A 17,054-nucleotide genomic window follows, 5' to 3' on the forward strand; every position below is an offset into this window, starting at 1 on the left:
TGTGACGAACCGTTTCGTGGGTTTGGGCCACACCTGTGTGTGAACGTCCAACTTCCGGCCATCTTCGTGTGTAGTTATCCGCCCTGCCGTGTTCGGCCCTCCTGCAAGTTCTTGTTTCATGAGTGACCCTCAAGGTGAAGTTCTCGTCGATACGATGCACTAATATTGGTTGCAAGCCTCTCGCCCTCACTGTGCCCAACTGGACGAGCTGGGTGCCACTCGGGCCAACGGATGCACATATCACATGTGTTCGTATCGAGACGCGTCTCATTCGCCGGATCCATGATGCATGACCCGCTAGCGCTCCCCTCCACATAAAGTGCTCCGGTAATGGGCATCCCTTGTTCGTTACCACCTGCAACTGGCTTCATACCTTAACAACCTGTTCGCTCGACCTTGTCCTCTACCTCTTGATTCTGCTATCTCAGTACTATGGGCCGTTCACTCGAGTCTGAGGCAAACAGCCTCACTGTCCGGGATAATAGGACTGGCAAGACTTTTAATATTCCGTGCGTGTCTTTGGTTTCTGTGAGCGCCTGGTCTGACCTTGACATCACTCTGCGTGTATAAGAATCGTGGATAATACCATCTCTGCGACGGCCTTCAAGGCAATTGCTGCACCGAGGAAGGAAGGAGAACGCGAAGAGAACGAGACGGAAAAGGGGCTGAGGGTGGCGGACAAGGGATTTTTGAATACTGCGGTCATTCAGAGTCAGATCACGTATATTGATGGAGATGCTGGAGGTACGTCTTACATCTATGCAATTGTGTGGGTTTCCAAGCTCACTCCGACGTGTGATACATGTAGTGTTGCGATACCGGTACGCATCCATACTGTCCGTTCGTTTCCCTGACCTTAGCTCATATGGACAAATTCGTCGGTCCATATAGTGGATACCCAATCGAACAGCTAGCATTGCACTCTTCGCACCTTGAAACCTCATACCTCCTCATCTATGGCCATTTGCCTTCGAGAGAACAGTACAAAGTTTTCGAAAGCGAGATCATGCATCACAGTATTGTGCATGCCGATGCCGAGGGCTTCTTCCGCTCTTTCCGGTAAGTGCGATACTGTTCTTGAATCTCGAACTCGAAAGGGTAGAGAATTGTTGAGTCTGAACCTCCTCGTTTATTTACATATAGCTATGACGCGCATCCAATGGCCATCCTTACCAGTGCATTCTCGTATCTGGGCTCATACTACAGCGAGGCAAACCCATCGCTGCAAGGTATATCTACTCTGCCCATAATCCGTATTGCGAAGAGGTACTGAATGCATTCCGCATAGGACAAACGTTGTTTACGAAGGGGGATCATAACTCACTCGCGAATATGGACAAGCAGATCTTCAGGCTCATTGGGAAGGCAACAACACTTGCTGCGTAAGCTGCAACTAATCGTGCACACCATGTCTGACCTGCTCATGATTTCTGTTATATCCTCGTAGTATGGCCTACCGAATCCGACAAGGCCGCGATTTCGTGACTCCTCCCACCGGTCTCAGCTACACCGGCTCGTATGTGCTTTCGTCTTTCTAATCTGTGCCGCAACCAGTTTGTGCTCAGTCAATCATCTTCGCAGTTTCCTCTACCAAATGGACCATTTAGGTCAAGAGAACTACCGGCCATCACCTGTGCTCGAGAGAGCACTGGACGTTCTGTTCCTCTTGCACGCAGACCATGAGTTGAACGCGTCATGTACCACTGTGTTGCAGACGGGAAGCTCGCTCGTGGATCCCTATTCTGCTATTGCGTGAGTAACACGATTTGGATACATGTATAGCTTTGTCTGGGATACTTACTATTGATTAACAGAGCTGGATGTGCTTCGCTATAGTACGTTCACAATCTGACCTTATCCCATGCATCTTTTACTGACAGCTGTCGTTCTCAGCGGGCCTCTCCATGGTTCGTGCTCTGCGAGCGAGGAATTGACCCACCGTTCTTTGAGATCTTACGTGTGTGCTATCTAGGTGGTGCGAACGAGGCTGTCATCAGGATGCTCATCTCCATCGGCAGGTATGAATTATGATCGTCAGCTATGGCCGTCTTTCACTGAGTTCCTGCTCTTCACCAGTCCAGAAAATGTCCCAGCATTCCTCGAGTCTGTTAAACGGAGAGAGAAGGTCCTGTCCGGGTTCGGGCACAGGTGTGTTAACTTCGCGTTATCCCTTTCGCATAGGGCTAACGGTCGTCTTGTAGGGTTTACAAGACTGTAAGGACATCTTCTACTTGTGGGAATCCGGAAGGTAGTTATTGACACGAGCCTGAAACAGTCGGACCCTCGATCGTTCATCATACGCAAGACCGCGGACGAAGTATTCAAAGTGTACATATAACGCTACTTGCCCTCGATATATCTCACTCGTGGAATACTGACGAACACTGTCACACCAGCACGGGCAAGGACGAACTTTTGGACACTGCGATGGCACTTCACGACGCTGCTATCAAAGACGAGTTCTTTGTCAAGAGGAAGTTAGCCCCTAATGTTGATTTCTGGTACGTGGTGACAAGACCGTCTTTCTGTTTTTAAGCACTTATCGAAGTGATTTGGACCCGGGTTTTGTAGGAGGTGAGTGGTCTGCAGAATTCCGGAGTCTCAAAATCGCTCTGAACAATGGATAAACGGGTTTGTAGTGGCTTGATCTACCGCGCAATGGGTGAGAGATAGCTTCACCTTTCATTCTGCGTCTATCGTGGACTGAATGTTCCAATCGTTGTAGGGTTCCCACTGGACTTCTTCCCCGTACTTTTTGCTGTCCCTCGAGTTGTGGGTTGGCTCGCACATTGGAGACAGGTCCGTACACCTCTCATCTCCTAATTCGCACTGGAACTTCTGTGTTAAGTCTGTTTCGTTCCCTTCCTGCAGATGATGCTCCAGTCTGGTGGTGTCAAGATCTGGCGTCCACGACAGGTACTTAGTTCAGGAGATGTTACCTGTTATTTCTGTTGCTCTTTGATTGATTTCCGATTGCTGTAGGTATACGTCGGGGCAGGCAAGCGTGACTTCGTTCCAATTGAGGAGCGAAAGCCGGTTGAAGGTCCCAAGCAGGCGCCTACCCCCGTGATGCATTCTGGGTGAGTACCGGTTTCTTCTTCCCTTTCTATCTTCCCATATTTCTAGTCAAATGGTGTATTGACGGGGATGTGTGTATTCCGTATATATGCGTGCATAGCATCACGAAGAGGACGGCTATGGCGGAATTCAAGGGGAAGACCAAGCTCTGATGAGTGGTGCGGGACGAGAGTAATTCATGTGGATCCTTGATAGTGCATGATGTTGTGTTGTCTATCTTATTTGTCCTTGCTCGAGTGCAATAGTGACCAAAGCTTCAGTAAACATTCGAAAAGGACTACCACGTAGGCAAACTACAAGTAAAGGGAAAACAATATGGGCAAGAAATTCCGCTTGACTACTCCGGCCGATGCATCATCGTGTTAAACATGTCCGCCAGCCTCTGCGCTGCACTCTCTGGGTGAATGAACACCTGCAGATTGTCCCACGTTTCCTGTGCCTTCCCTCCCGCCCTTGTGAACATCTCTTCCTCGAAGGCCCGTACAGCCTTCCACACTTTCTCCTTATTCCAAGCCTTTTCCCCTTCTTTTAGCGCGTCCCTGAGTTCCTGAGCCAACATCATCGCATCCGCCATCGCCAGGTTGACACCCTCGCCAGCAAACGGCGTCATCAAGTGTGCCGCGTCTCCCAACAACGTCGCGCCTGCCCTCCCTTCCCAGCTGTGGTTAGGTGGAAACATGTACATCACCCTCGGAACGATTGTATCGTCATCTGCCTCCGTGATCAACGCCTTCAACGTCTCGTCCCACCCTGAGAAAGACTTCGACACCATCTCCTGCTTCACCTTCTTCGCGTCCCTCCAATCTATCCCGCACGTGGATACCCAATCTTCGGGGACGGGTAGCATAGCGTAAACACGGATGGAGTTGTCGCCGTTGCGTTGAGCACAGAGGACGTACGAGTCTTGAAGGCCGACGAAAGTCCCTTGGCCGACGAGGGATGCAACGGCAGGGTTTCGAGTCGATACCTCCCGATGGCGGACTTCGAGGCAGGATATGCCTGAATAATGAGGTTTCACCTGTGTGACGAGTGGTCGGGCCTTCGACCATGCGCCATCCGACCCGACGACCAAGTCGACCTTGGTGACCGGAGGCGCATTCTCGAAAGTCAAAGTGTACGTCCCATCTGCTTCCTGCGAGGCCGATGCGAGCTTATGTCCCCACTTGACAGTTTCCTCCGGAATCGACCTTAACAACATCTCCCTCAGCCTCTCTCTATCCACCTCTGGTCTCGTCCCCTGACCTGGAATCCTGTGTTCTTCGTCGGCCACCTCCTCATAGAATATCTTCCCCGTTGCATCTGTGATCTTCATCGCTTCACCCTCGGGTCGCATGATTTTCTGGAACTCCTCGTATAATCCGGCCGCTTTGAGGGCTGCCTGCCCCGAATCTTCGTGCAGGTCGAGGGACCCGCCTTGTTCGAAGCGGTGCGTAGGCGAGGGGTCGAGTTCATAGATTGTGGTGGGGATGGATGAGAGGTGAAGGATGCGAGAAAGCGTGAGACCGGCTGGGCCAGCCCCAATGATAGCAATGTTGGGGAAGATGTTAGACGGGGTGGGTGCGGCCATAGTCGTGTTACTGGACGGAAATGCGATAGGGGTGAACGTGAGGGTGAAGACTATATAGGCGGTATGAAATCAATGGAGCTAGCACTTTGGTAACAGGGCGTCTGAGGGGACCGATTTCGAGATAATATACGGCAACATGGGTTTAATATATGTGTCTATCGACCTCAGTAGAAGGGTCGAACGCGTAAGCTCTCAGGCAGGTATGGCACGGAGTCATCAGAAGCCTGAGGCCGAGCAGTAACGGCTTCCTCTGGACAAGCCGAGGGTCACGCGTCGTTGATGCCAGACGGCCCCGACGCCACGATGATTCTGCTTGAGTCCTTCCGCGTGTAAGAGATGTACGGTGTGAAAGAGTCGAGTCGAGTCAAGTTCTTGCTACGTATCAGGCTGGCAAGTGAGATGGCGAAGAGTTCTAGACAACCAGGCCAGACAGTTATAGACCGGCAGATCTGAGAGAAAGAAGTGATATTTTATGGGGGCGCTCTGGGGGTTGCAGAATTATCGTGAACTCCTTTGAAAACTGGCTCTATGTTCGAGGTTGGAGTAAAAAGTGCTGCAGTTGATCCGAAGGGGTATAACTTACCTATTGTCTTTACTCTCGGGCAGACGGTGGGTTGTTTGGCGCTGTTGAATTCGGAAGCCTTTGCCTGATCCGGGATTTTCAAATTATCTCCAGTGTTTTCTTCCCTCCGTCCACCCATACTCGGCGCCATTCGACCGGCCATGTTGCGTGTAATGTGAGCATCTTTACACGATTTTTTACTTATTTAATCTAACCTCCATCCAGAAAACCTAAGAACGCTCGCTCAAAACGAGCTTTTGAAGCTCGAGAGCCGAAGGAAGTAGAGGATGCACGCACCGCAATATTCGTTCGTGGTACACATACCGGCGACCTACTCAATAATGTTATGAAGGAGCTTGTATGTTTCCGACCATCCTACTCGTCAGCTTGCCTCCTAATCATACACACGCTCTCGTTTACTTCTGCAGATGGCACTCAAACGCCCGAATGCCATCTCATTCTCCAAGAAAAACGCAGTCCGACCATTCGAGGATGCCTCATCACTAGAATTCTGGTCCAACAAGAACGATGCGTCTATGTTTGCCGTTGGGCAGACGACGAAGAAACGACCGAATGGTTTGACGCTTGTACGGACGTTCGACGGGAAAGTCTTGGATATGTGCGAGGTCGGAGTGGAGAAATTTGTTAGCATGAACGAGTTCAAGGTGCGTGCTTCGTATCTTTTTGGATAATGCTCCTCACTCAATACCTATGGCGTTGGGTATCTACAGACACCAAAATCTACACCAGGCCACAAACCAATGATGCACTTTGCCTCGGAATTGTTCGATAGCCACCCCCGTTACATCCAACTAAAATCTATCCTGATGCACCTTTTCAACGGCGAAGAAGTCGACCAGATACATCTCGTCGGTCTTGAACATGTCATCAGCGTTACCGTCGCTCCTACCCCCACTTCCCTAACTTCTACTGCACCCTCCACCTCGACGGGTACGGCCTCCCAAGAGGACACAAAAAACCTGCCTAAGGTTCACATCCGATGCTTCACCCTCAAACTCCTTGCTTCTGGCGTACGTACCCCGCGAGTGGAGCTTGTCCCCATGGGCCCTTCATTGGACCTGTCGCTCCGGAGGCATCAGGCCGCAGACCCGGAGATGTGGAAGATGGCGATGAAGAGGCCAAAGCTGAAGAAGCAGGATGTGGAAAAGGGTTTGGGGAAGAAGAGGAAGAATCTGGAGGTGGACGATATGGGAGATTTGAGAGGAAGGGTGCATGTGGCGAAACAAGATCTCAACAAGCTTCAGACGAGGAAGATGAAGGGTCTGAAGAAGGGTTTCGGCACAGAGGAGGATGGCGAAGACGAAGACGACGACGAAGGAGGCGCAGACGATGGGGGGAGAAGCAGGAAGAAACGGAAAGCGGAGTAGATGGACAGTCAACCTGTCGAGTAACGTCTTCGTCTCTGTCCTTGTGTACCTGCTTGCTTGTTTTTCGGGTTTCGGATGTTGAGAGACAGGAACTCCTGAGAGTAATAGCAACAGCAGATGTCTGTCCGGATGCGACTTCCTCGCCGAAGCATCAATGTAGACCGTCTTGACGAGCATACATTTCATTGTGGGATATATATGAAGTGCGATTTGCAGGATTCACACTGGGTGAGAAGTATTAGTACCTAGCCATAGTCTTCCTCCAGTGGTCCAGAAAGGGGTACTAGAAAATGACCTACCACAACACGACCACGGTCATCCACCAGAGACAGGACAAATGATCGCGATTTCCTCTCCGCCTTTTAGTATCACCTCCTCAGGATCCTCAACCATCTCCGCATCAACACTCCATTGACTGCCTTCGAGCACCTTTCCAAGCGATGTATCAGGGTGTCGAGATGTCAAGAGTGATGCAAGCGAGGAAAGACGCATTGGATTATCGGATGCAGTCTCAGGGGGTAGAGTGATGCGCTCGGAGGCTAGCCCGGTAGCGGTGCTGGCTGCAGCGAAGTAAAGCACTGTAACGAATCGTTCTTTGGACATGACTGGTGGTGTTGAGACTTTTGAGTGTCTGTAAGATCTAGACACTCGCTATCCAGTACCAGTGATGACGCATCCTGATTAGGTTGCCCGCTAACGGGTCCCTGCGAATTCTATTCTTTCACATACCTCCTTCACGATTTTCGTTACCGATCGTACTCTGCTCAGACCACTGGGTATTACAGTATTCTATCTTATTTTAATACAACCTTCACGATAAATCAACTATAATCAAGCACCCATAGATCGCCTGTAATCAACCCTACACACAACCTCCCCGTCGTCTCATCAAACGTCATACAAGTGATACCCTCCGGCACGAAAGGCAACGAGGTATTCGGCGGCAACAGCACCCCAACCGAAAACGCGCTCTTCTCGTCCTCAGCCCCACCTTCCTCTTCCTTCAGCGGCCAGCTGAGCTTCATCAACCGATGCTGCTCCGTGATCCAATTCTGCTCGATCCAGACGGCTCGTCGGTATCCGATCTGGGGTAGACGGATAGAGGTCATGTTCGTGAATGGCCATTCGACATTGTCGATGGAATGGGCAGAGGGCCCGGAGAGCTGAGATTTGGTGGACGATGATTTGTGGCGCGGAGAATGGTCGGTGAGGGCGACGCGAGCGGCGTGCCCGACTCCGGTGCTTGTGTCGACGCGGGAGAGGGCGCTGAAGGAGAGGAAAGTGACGCGGTGTGGGATCTTGTTCGATGGCTGCTTTGGAGTGAGGGATACGATGAATTCACGACCGGGACCCAAGGTGACTACGAAGTCTCCCGGAGGCGTGAGCTCTGGGGATATAACAGCTGGGCGCCCCGATCCTGAAGGTGATGTAGATGGCTGCGTTGTATCGTCGGATAAATCGAGGATGTGAGCGATGACCTCGCTGCCAACGGCCCCCAAAAGCAAGATACAGTCGGAACCGATCCTTAAATTGAACCGGTGATAATGCTGATCAACGAAGGTATTTTGTGTCAGTTTTCAACACAAAGTAAGCAGATTCGGAAAGCTTACTTCAACGAAAACGGGGTGATATAATCTTTCCGATCCCGTTTTTGAATCAACGATTAGGAAATAGTGGGCGGATCCAAGATCGTTCTCCTCCAGGTCGAAGAATGAGATCGCGACGATGCCTTCGGAAACGCAAACTTCGGAGACGAGTCCGCGAGCGTCGGGCGGTTTCATGACCGATTTCTTCAAGCGTGGTGCAGACAAATGAGGTACGTCAGACTCAAATTCGTCTATCAACGGTATCTCGTAAATTTGTAATATGTTTTTGTGACTGGGAGACAAACGGTCAGGTCGAGACAAACGGGACTACAGGCCACCAAACTCACCGAGGATCATGATCCGTGGCTATGGCCATAGTAGCATGGTTTTCATCCTTCTGGTAGGCCCATGAGAATCGATAATAATGGCCGGTAATCCTGAAAGTAATGGCACGATGAAACTGCCCTGTATCCTTCAAAGACCAAATATTCATGATGGTGCATCGGAAACCGCCTGGGAATGCACGTTCGGCGGTGGCCAGCCAACGCCCTCCTGGCAGGAGCTGCATGTCATCGACACGCGAAGAATCCGCACCATATACAATTGAACGACATTGTCGAATTTGTGGAGGTGTTTTCCGCCAGTTACGATCGAGGCGGAGGGCTTTCACCAGGAGAGATTGTAGCTCTGCGCCACTCAGAGTGCTGAGATCGACATTGCGTGGAGCGTCGAGTGGCAAGGAAAACCGTCTGACTAGCTGTTACACGAATGAATGGTATACGTTGAGCTGCTGCATCGATAGACCATCAGGGCAGGGGGCACAGACCTACCCGGTGCCACAAATAGTCGTCGGACCCAAGCGTGTGTAATCGGCGACAAGTCTGCGCGGATGGAGTGCATGTGAGCACGTTGCATCAAAAACAGGCGGTCTACACGTAGTTACCTGAGAACGTCCATCACGAGAACGTGGAGGTCTGTGGTTCAGCGTCAGGTATATAAGGACACGATAGCACAAGAACAGACCTGTCTCAGTGAAAGGACATCGGTTAATTCGACAGCGAGGAGTATGATGAATAAAATATCATTTGGAAGGGTCTCCAGTGGGGAAACGGCGATGCTGTTCATGCCCATGGGCAAAGGTTGCAGACCAAAAGGGCTGATTATCGAAGGAACCCAGCAAAGGTCATTCTGAGGGAAAGAGACGCATTGCGGAAGGCCGGCACGGGACACAATCGATGCGGGCGCCTGCGGATACAAGTATAAAGCCATGATGCTTGACTCGGACGCACTCTTGACGTTCACCCACATCCATGGCCAACACTCAGCCTGATACTCGTCTGCTTGCCGATGCTATCGACAGCGGTTACAACCTCAGCCTCTCCGAGGTAGACTCCATATCTGATTCGGACTGGCTTGACATCTCTAGCCGTGCCTCCGACGACAATGAATCTATCGGTCTTATCGAAAGCGACCGAGACGACGCTTTCAGGCGTCCTCCTTCGAGACAATCAATCAGTAGCAACTCGAGCTCTCATGACGGTGATGTTGAAGCCGAAGGATGGGAGGGTTTCGTGGAGGATGTCGACGAGAGTGGTGTGGATGGGCCCTCCGTCCCTGTCTCTAGTTCTCCTATCCGTGACGCCCAGTCTCTACCAACTGACGAACCCACCGTCACGAACCCCGAAGAGGACCAGCTCGTGAGGGCGGCCTTGGACCAGAGTATGATGAGTACTCTTAGCAGCTCGCGCTCGAACTCCCTTAGCGGATCCACGCACGCTCCTGGCGCTAGCCGTCTCCACGATCTCAGACTCTCCTTCCCTGACCCCTTGACCAGCTCCCGCGATGAGTTGCAGGGCTCTTTTGAGGATCTATCCCCCGCCTCTTCCGACCCCCTTACGCTAGACGACAACGAACCAGAAGTCGACCCATTATCATTGTGCTCCCAGGATCCGGGTTTACCTACCACACCCGCGGTCCCGGATATGCATGGCGATGATATTCCCGACACCGAGTTCCAAATCTTTTTATACGGACATTCTGCCGCGAACAAATGGCATCTTGTAGAGATTCTCCTCAGCAAACTCGCATCCGGGTCGGGTCACCTTCTCTCTGAGCGCGAGATTCGACTCCCTCGAACCTCCATCTACTGGCTCAACGCGAAGGGCAACGCACCTCATTTAACTCTGGGTCGAGCTGTCTCAGTCATCGACAAGACGGGCCTGCCTGTTGAGCTAAACGTATGTTTTCTCTCTTCTAGATCCCCTTCTCACTTACCTTCAGCTTTAACAGCCGAGTACGCGGCGCGAGTCAGCCAGGTCCTTGGCCATCTTTTATCTGCCCGCCTCCGTGTTTGCTCTTCCTGAGCATACGCTGTACTTGCCCGCCATCGTCACCACTTCTTCGAACGATGATGACACGAGCTCATCCCGCGCATTCGACCGTACTGCCATCGAACGCCACTGGAACGAGTTTGCTGTTCCCATGGACAAGCTTCTGCTCATTGACTCGGAGAGACCTTCATCTATTATCACTGAAGACGAACTTAAGACCCTCGATGAAGCGGAGGTTGTGCGCGGTTTCGACCCGCTTTTGTCGCAGGAAAGGAAGGCCATCAGAGCTCTCCAGGAGCGACTTACATCTACCCCTGCGGTCGCCATGTATGTGTCTCTCTTTTCTGATACGTCTGATTGCAAGTCATGCTAACATCGGCTATCGCTACGTCTAGTCTTGCGATCTTATCCATCGTTATCGGTTGCATTGTCACCTGCACGTCTCCCGTTCCGATACAAGTGTTATCGCCGGTCGAGAAGCACTCGCAGACCATGAGCGTCGGCGTGTTTAGCAACGCCGCAAACCGTTCCATCCCCCTCACTATCACCTCGTCCATTCCTCTCGCACCCAGCCCATCCTCTTTCAGAGACATCGCGCTGGCTGTCTTCAGCCCTGTTCCTGCCAGTGTTTCCACCGCCTCAGCTGCCCAGCCCAGTGCCCGCAGCCCAACTACCTCGGGTACCGCCGCCGTCGTCAAGAGCGATATGCCCAGGACCGATAAGTTGAAGGTCGACAACAAATCTCTCATGACCAGGCCCATCACTTCCGCTCTCTCCCTCACGGGCTCTGCAGGATCCAAGGCCCTCTCGATCTTTTCCAGCCCCGAGCAGAGCTCCGTTACGCCGAGAGCAACCGAGCCGACTCCCGCTGCGTCTATCTACGCCCTCGCACCGCGCCTCACGGACTCTCTGTGGGACCTCCTCAACGCGAAGGCATTCTCCCACGTTATTCGTACGGATATGAAGGAGTTGATGGACGCTTTGGATGAGTTGATCCAGGTCTTGAACAGGCAGACTGCCTCGGCGTGGCGGGTCTCGAGGGACGTCACGGTTGGCTTGAGGGAGGAGTTTCAGAAACGCAATCGGCGCGCTCAGGGCACGGCGAGGTTGATCAAGGAGAAGGGAGAGAAGATGTTGATGGAAGCTAGCGAGCAGGCGTTGGGCAGGTTTGGTCAGGCTAGGTCTAAGGCTAGGGCGATGAAGGATAAGATTCGGGCGGATATGAAGACTGCGTATGATCAGAACTTGCAGAAGGGGATGGAGAGGAAAGAGAGAAGGAGGGAGAGGCGGATGATGAGGAAGATGAGGAAGGGTCGTGCGGGGTTGTAGATTCAGGTCACTCGTTTTGCTTTTATGTGCGTTCTGCTTGGACTATTTAGTGCAATGGCTTCGCTGTTGTATACTCCCCTTCCTTCTACTGATTCGTGTTGTACATATGGTCTGGTTCTGGTCTGCCTGCGCTCATATATAGTGCGGTTGTAATATTCAGTGTAATATCCTGTATGTTCTGTATGTTTGGATCGTTTGTACAATTTAACGCAAGTTTTACCATATCGTTACATTGCTTGCTGCAAAGCTCATGAATGTCGTGACATGTCAGCCTGACGGCGTCTCCTGTTGGAATTGCGACTCAAAGATCTCCGCCGACGCGACATAGTTACAAAAAGTACAACGTTCTTTACTTTGTCTCCGCCAGCGCGACCTCAATCATGTCCGGCAAAGACTCCATCAACGATATCCTGTCTGTGTGGACTGGAGTCCAACCGAGTCGAGCGAGCCTTTCAGGCTTCGAAAACTGGTTGCTGCCCAACAGGGACCAGCCATCTTACGCAAGGTCAAATTATATTATTATATGTTCACTGTCAACATCAGAGGGAGAGCAAACGACGGAATAATGGACGCACAATTTCCAAGCGGGTCGACGACTTCGCTGGGCATGGGACGAGTGCCGGGTTCTTTGAGGAGGCCTTTCTCGTACATGATCTAGGAGCAAGGGGATGAGTGGTGGAATCTCAGGCTCGAGTAGGGAATGTGACGTGAACTCGAAGAATGCCGTACATCACCCATCACTTTCGTCCACTCAGCATAAGAAATCTTGGGCGCCATGGTCGAGGCGAAATCTGTTGATATCAAGATTCAAAACGATATCGAGCAGTGGCCAGGATGAATACGAAAGACAGAAAGGTAAACCCACAGTGACCTTCAGCGCCTTCGTCTGCCTTGCCTTCAAGTGCAGCTTTGAGAACGAATAATAGAGAGGAGGCCACATCCTTGACATGTATATTATTCATCGAATTAGCACCGGGGCCCCATGTGCCCGCGTATCCTACGTCCTTGGCCATCTTGATGAATATGCGAAGCCATAGGGTGTTTTTCTGAATACCTGTGTATGATCCATTCGAAGGTTGACTACGGAAGAAGCTGGTATGACCATACCTGCACCCACACCGTAGACCTTCAGAGAACGTCAGATGTGAGAACACCGAATAGTTGGTAACATAAGGACAGGGTAGGACATGCCTGCGCAGGGTGTACGATGATCGACCGTATCCTATGTTCTTCACGTGTCCCGGCTTCCACAATCTGAGAGAAGTTGGTAGATGGTAAACCTGCAATTCCAACATTCCGTGTATAAGTATGGGACGAAACGTACGGGGATATCACATTCGAGATGGGAGTTATGGGGCGGACACCTGCCAAACCTTGAGCAAAGCGCGGACAGGAAACCTCGAGCGATGCATATGACACACATACTTCTTCAAGTCAAATCCTATATCCGAATACTCTGGTACGTGCTCGACTGGCTCTCCTCGCGCACTGTCGGCTATAACACCGCATCCCGACACGTGGATGTAAAGTGGTGGTTTCCCCGGGTGTTTGGCAGAGTTTTTCTTCAGGCCCTCGAGAGTTGCTATAAATTCATTAGCGTATTTATCACCCGAGTCGAACTTGAAGGGGATGTGGAGTGTGGTGGCGCACCTTTGACGCTAGGCCAGTGATCAGAGCTCGCTGTGTTGATGATGATATCTGCGATTTCGCTTTCCTTCTCGATGACTTCTGCGTCCTCCAAGGTTCCCTCCACAACGCTGATGTTTGGATGTATAGCCTTGAGTGAGTCTATACGTTCTGGGGTAGCGTTACGGACAAGGGCCACGACGTGATGCTCAGGAAGGTCTTGCGCAAGAAGGATCAATAGCTCGGACCCAACGTACCTAGGAGAAATATACGTTGGGAAGACATGATTATGGTGGAGGGAGCTACGGCGTGCAGGGGGAGTACGAGAGAGAGGGAGTCGAAAGACCCAATATATATACATGTTCTTCATGAGTCTTTGTACTCTTTTTGAATGAGAAAGTTCATCGGCGAGGAACGGTCAGAAGCTAGACGAGCACGGTATAGTCGAACCTTAGGATGATAGCACGGCCGATAGCATGATGTATCTTGATACACTAGCACCTCCGAAAGGAGTCACTAAACAAGCGCGAACGATGTACCGTCAGCGAGCATGGGACGAGCCTCAGAAGAGAACAAAAACCCAGGATTGTCCGCGTCAACCCGACCGACCCAAAGCGGTATTCCGAGTGCATTCCCAAGTTTTTGTTTTGTACCATTGTATGGTGCGAATTGGTGGCGATAAGCAGTACTTGACCCACAGCCTGCTGAGCGGCGCACCTGTTCAATGTTGGTGAGATAATGACGGCGAAGAGGATAGCGTTGTTATTTGGCAATAGTGAACATGAGGCATAATACTCCATGGCTCACACACTCGCATTGTCTTTCTATGAGAAACATAACAGAAGGGACGAAGGGTCATCCTTACTGTGGTGTGGCTCGTGAGCAGAACAAGGACTGACAAGAAGCAAATGGGGAAGAGATCGAGAAGGTTCGAGGACAAGCCGGAACTTTGCGACTGACGCGGGGCGCCACAATTGTGACCACATGTTCTCACGGCAGCAGTATGCTATCTCGTCATTTCCGGCTAGGTGGCCCTTCTATCAAACGGTGCCCTGCTGATGTCCAACATCAACGAATACCAATTCGTGTCTTCTCCGTCTTGCTCCACCCAGACCTTACCAGCCTTCACTCGCTCTCAAACACTCAACTACAACTATCCATACTTACCCCCAAGTTGTGCTTATCACGAGCCCTCGGAGGCTGAACACTTGTTGCTAAACTCTGACCAGAAGACCTCTCCCTTTCCTCTACACATATCGCCTTCGATGAATTCCCCCTCCATCTCCTCCCTGTATGCCTCCGCATTCTTACCCATGTTCTGGCCAACCTCGAATGCTCCTTGGTTGCCTCCGTCTTACAACTCGCGATGGCTTCCAAGCTCGACAGCTGTGGCGACCAGTAAACCAATGCTCAAATTAAACCATCCTCTACCTCCCAAACCCCTCGTTAATCACGGTCACGATAGTCCCAGACTACGTCCTCCGAGAACTCCACAACGGCAGCTTTGTGAACAAAGTGATTCTGAGTACGTCCATTATCAGTTGTGGCCGAGGAGAAATTGAGAGACGACCGTGCTAACGCCACGTCTATGTATCAAGTCACTCCGAAGATTCTTGTGTGGAAAGTCTACTCGAGCAACAGCAGTCCCAGCTACCTCCAGGCGTTATCGAGCGCAATGGCATGTTCTACTTCCCAGTGCCCTCGACTTCACATTCCCGTCACAAGCCGGGTGCGGGCCCCACAAAACCGTCCTCCACTTCGTCCGATACCACCCATTCCGACGCCGCTCAATCTTCCTCGAGTAAAGATGGCTCGGAACCCAAGTCGGACGAGGAAACGGTGCGGGACCTGCTACTGTTCATCGACGCCGACGCCGCATCCTCGGAATCCACCGTCTTCCCTTTGTGCCTTGACGTGTCCAATATCTGGGATATGCCACCCGCTCGACAACGTTCAGATATAATCCCGTCAGCTGGCCGCCTTCGTACGAATATCAACAGGGAGACAGTAGAAAGCGCCGTGGCTCCTCAAGTTTTCGACGCCGTCATGAAGGTGCCTGAACCTCCGTCTCCTCCCCCGGAACCGTTGGTGCAGGTGGAGCATGTTGAGCATGTTGAGGTTCTGGAAGCCAAAGAGAATATTGAGACCAGCCAGACGCCTGCGACGCCGAGTACAGTTCCAAAGAAAACGAGAGGAAGGAAGTACAGGAAACCTAAACAGGCTGCCAAGGGCAAGGTTGTCGACGAGCAGAAGGCGACTCAGGCAGAGTCTGACCCTTCAAAAGCTCTGCCAGAAACCAAGGTTACGAAATCCCCGAAGGGTGAGGCGAAGGCATCGAAAGCATCCGGCTCGAAGACGTCGCCAAATCCGAAGAGGACGAGGGCGAGGGCGAAGGCTTCAAAGGCGAGGGAGCAGACAACAGCCATCGAGACGGAGAAGACAGGCGCGAAAGAGGAGTCGGGCTCGAAGAAGGCGGAGACGAAGAAGGCAGAGGTGAAGAGGGCTCCCGAGGTGGAAAAGATAGGTGAACCGAAGAAGGAGCAGGAGCCGAAGAAGCCCGCGAATGCGAGGAAAACAACAGACCCCCAAGCGAGCACGGTAGCTTCTAAGCCTGCACCAAAGCGGAGGCCAAGGAGGACAGGGAGTAGGAGAACAAAGGGCGGAAAGGTTAGTATGGGCTGCTCGTTGATCGTTCTAGATTCTTACCCTTGTCCTTTCAGGCGAAGCCTCAGACGGCGAAGACTGCTGAATCTCCAAGCACTTGAACTTTGTGGTTGGCCCTCTACAATAAAATCTACATGTACTTTAAATTCAGCATACTTGTACGAGTCTATCCGTTTATTTTGCGTGTACGATTTGGTGTACAAAGTACATATAGGACTCATAGGATGAACCCGCTGTTCCTCGTATTCTTGTAATATTTACTTATTCTCTTTTCTTCTTCCTCCTGCTTTGGTTTTAAATCGTGTAATATATAGACACTGCATGTACGCTACAATTCATACGTAGCTCCCATGGTTCCCTCCCATACTTAGTTCCTCGTAGTACGGTGGTAGTGCTCCTCTTCTGGGCCACACATGACATAGCGCCACAGCGACGATCGCTCGCGTGGCGTTACAGTTCCGAATCTCGCCGCCGTATTTGGGAGAAAATTGGAAATCTTTCGAGCGGTCAACGTCCTTGAACGTCTTCATCATTCAACCATCTTCTGCCCATATATCATCACAAGCACTGCCCATGACCTCGCTCCCAATCGTGGAATCTTAACCGCCACTCTGTATAAAATGCTGTATGGACCTCCGCATTGCCACCGTCTTGCCATGAGTCCGGGTGCTTAGGCTAGTAGTACATTCAGTCGTCCAGGACTACTAGCCGGACACCATCTTTCTCGAGCTTCTGGCTTGCTTCTGGCTAAAGTCTCGTTGCACCTGAAACCGCTGTACTCCGTATGGATCATCTAGATTTCGCCTTGGTCGCCTAGGCCGTGCCTCTGTCCCTTGTTAGCGTAATAGGCAGGGCTTGTACAAAGGGTCTGCGAAAGTAATGGGGCGCCTGCGGTTGGCCAGTACGAGGACAACATAAAAGTTG

General features: G+C 51.5%; 6 protein-coding genes across 6 annotated transcripts; 4 read left to right on the top strand and 2 right to left on the bottom strand.

Annotated features, from left to right (window-relative positions):
• The first annotated feature begins 316 nt into the window (after positions 1–316).
• On the top strand, positions 317–5,026 carry STEHIDRAFT_72555 (peroxysomal citrate synthase). Its single transcript, XM_007299372.1, has 20 exons — positions 317–509; positions 572–744; positions 809–821; positions 892–1,059; positions 1,144–1,229; positions 1,289–1,382; positions 1,448–1,516; positions 1,582–1,752; positions 1,815–1,835; positions 1,894–1,907; positions 1,973–2,018; positions 2,077–2,148; positions 2,202–2,214; positions 2,276–2,328; positions 2,397–2,502; positions 2,638–2,662; positions 2,726–2,799; positions 2,872–2,916; positions 2,983–3,080; positions 3,179–5,026. Exons 1-20 carry the CDS (start codon positions 433–435, stop codon positions 3,228–3,230), a joined length of 1,470 nt encoding a protein of 489 aa, XP_007299434.1. The 5' UTR covers positions 317–432; the 3' UTR covers positions 3,231–5,026.
• Positions 5,027–5,188: 162 nt separating this feature from the next.
• Positions 5,189–7,148, top strand: STEHIDRAFT_72557 (Brix-domain-containing protein). The gene is made up of 6 exons (XM_007299373.1): positions 5,189–5,254; positions 5,322–5,382; positions 5,433–5,565; positions 5,636–5,872; positions 5,939–6,819; positions 6,895–7,148. The coding sequence occupies exons 2-5, from the start codon at positions 5,369–5,371 to the stop codon at positions 6,593–6,595; spliced, it is 1,041 nt and encodes a 346-aa protein (XP_007299435.1). The 5' UTR covers positions 5,189–5,254; positions 5,322–5,368; the 3' UTR covers positions 6,596–6,819; positions 6,895–7,148.
• Positions 7,149–7,360: 212 nt separating this feature from the next.
• Positions 7,361–9,306, bottom strand: STEHIDRAFT_136825 (uncharacterized protein; the record flags this gene model as incomplete). Its single annotated transcript, XM_007299694.1, has 5 exons — positions 7,361–8,142; positions 8,206–8,473; positions 8,529–8,938; positions 9,012–9,062; positions 9,205–9,306. The coding sequence occupies 5 exons, from the start codon at positions 9,304–9,306 to the stop codon at positions 7,417–7,419; spliced, it is 1,557 nt and encodes a 518-aa protein (XP_007299756.1). The 3' UTR covers positions 7,361–7,416.
• Positions 9,307–9,491: 185 nt separating this feature from the next.
• On the top strand, positions 9,492–12,058 carry STEHIDRAFT_136826 (uncharacterized protein; the record flags this gene model as incomplete). Its single annotated transcript, XM_007299695.1, has 3 exons — positions 9,492–10,418; positions 10,471–10,838; positions 10,907–12,058. The coding sequence occupies 3 exons, from the start codon at positions 9,492–9,494 to the stop codon at positions 11,838–11,840; spliced, it is 2,229 nt and encodes a 742-aa protein (XP_007299757.1). The 3' UTR covers positions 11,841–12,058.
• Positions 12,059–12,189: 131 nt separating this feature from the next.
• Positions 12,190–14,286, bottom strand: STEHIDRAFT_165359 (uncharacterized protein; the record flags this gene model as incomplete). Its single annotated transcript, XM_007299696.1, has 11 exons — positions 13,917–14,286; positions 13,724–13,849; positions 13,491–13,637; positions 13,266–13,422; positions 13,165–13,204; positions 13,032–13,094; positions 12,948–12,966; positions 12,706–12,894; positions 12,570–12,631; positions 12,416–12,494; positions 12,190–12,335 (listed from the first exon to the last, which is right to left on the bottom strand). Exons 2-11 carry the CDS (start codon positions 13,749–13,751, stop codon positions 12,190–12,192), a joined length of 930 nt encoding a protein of 309 aa, XP_007299758.1. The 5' UTR covers positions 13,752–13,849; positions 13,917–14,286.
• A 379-nt stretch (positions 14,287–14,665) lies between these two features.
• On the top strand, positions 14,666–16,489 carry STEHIDRAFT_118110 (uncharacterized protein). Its single transcript, XM_007299697.1, has 3 exons — positions 14,666–14,991; positions 15,065–16,133; positions 16,187–16,489. The coding sequence occupies exons 1-3, from the start codon at positions 14,732–14,734 to the stop codon at positions 16,229–16,231; spliced, it is 1,374 nt and encodes a 457-aa protein (XP_007299759.1). The 5' UTR covers positions 14,666–14,731; the 3' UTR covers positions 16,232–16,489.
• The last annotated feature ends 565 nt before the right edge of the window (positions 16,490–17,054 follow it).

This window comes from Stereum hirsutum (assembly GCF_000264905.1).
Source record: "Stereum hirsutum FP-91666 SS1 unplaced genomic scaffold STEHIscaffold_2, whole genome shotgun sequence".
NCBI classification, from domain to species: domain Eukaryota; kingdom Fungi; phylum Basidiomycota; class Agaricomycetes; order Russulales; family Stereaceae; genus Stereum; species Stereum hirsutum.

What these genes read in the sequence shown, in the direction of transcription:
- STEHIDRAFT_72555 (XM_007299372.1), top strand. Translation starts at nt 433, where the DNA reads ATGGGCCGTTCACTCGAGTCTGAGGCAAACAGCCTCACTGTCCGGGAT. An exon ending in GGTCTCAGCTACACCGGCTC is followed by an intron (nt 1,517 to 1,581) that starts GTATGTGCTTTC and finishes TCATCTTCGCAG; the next exon opens with TTTCCTCTACCAAATGGACC. An exon ending in ATGCTCATCTCCATCGGCAG is followed by an intron (nt 2,019 to 2,076) that starts GTATGAATTATG and finishes GCTCTTCACCAG; the next exon opens with TCCAGAAAATGTCCCAGCAT.
- STEHIDRAFT_72557 (XM_007299373.1), top strand. An exon ending in ATAATGTTATGAAGGAGCTT is followed by an intron (nt 5,566 to 5,635) that starts GTATGTTTCCGA and finishes TTACTTCTGCAG; the next exon opens with ATGGCACTCAAACGCCCGAA. An exon ending in TTAGCATGAACGAGTTCAAG is followed by an intron (nt 5,873 to 5,938) that starts GTGCGTGCTTCG and finishes GGGTATCTACAG; the next exon opens with ACACCAAAATCTACACCAGG.
- STEHIDRAFT_118110 (XM_007299697.1), top strand. Translation starts at nt 14,732, where the DNA reads ATGAATTCCCCCTCCATCTCCTCCCTGTATGCCTCCGCATTCTTACCC. An exon ending in TGTGAACAAAGTGATTCTGA is followed by an intron (nt 14,992 to 15,064) that starts GTACGTCCATTA and finishes CTATGTATCAAG; the next exon opens with TCACTCCGAAGATTCTTGTG. An exon ending in GGAGAACAAAGGGCGGAAAG is followed by an intron (nt 16,134 to 16,186) that starts GTTAGTATGGGC and finishes TTGTCCTTTCAG; the next exon opens with GCGAAGCCTCAGACGGCGAA.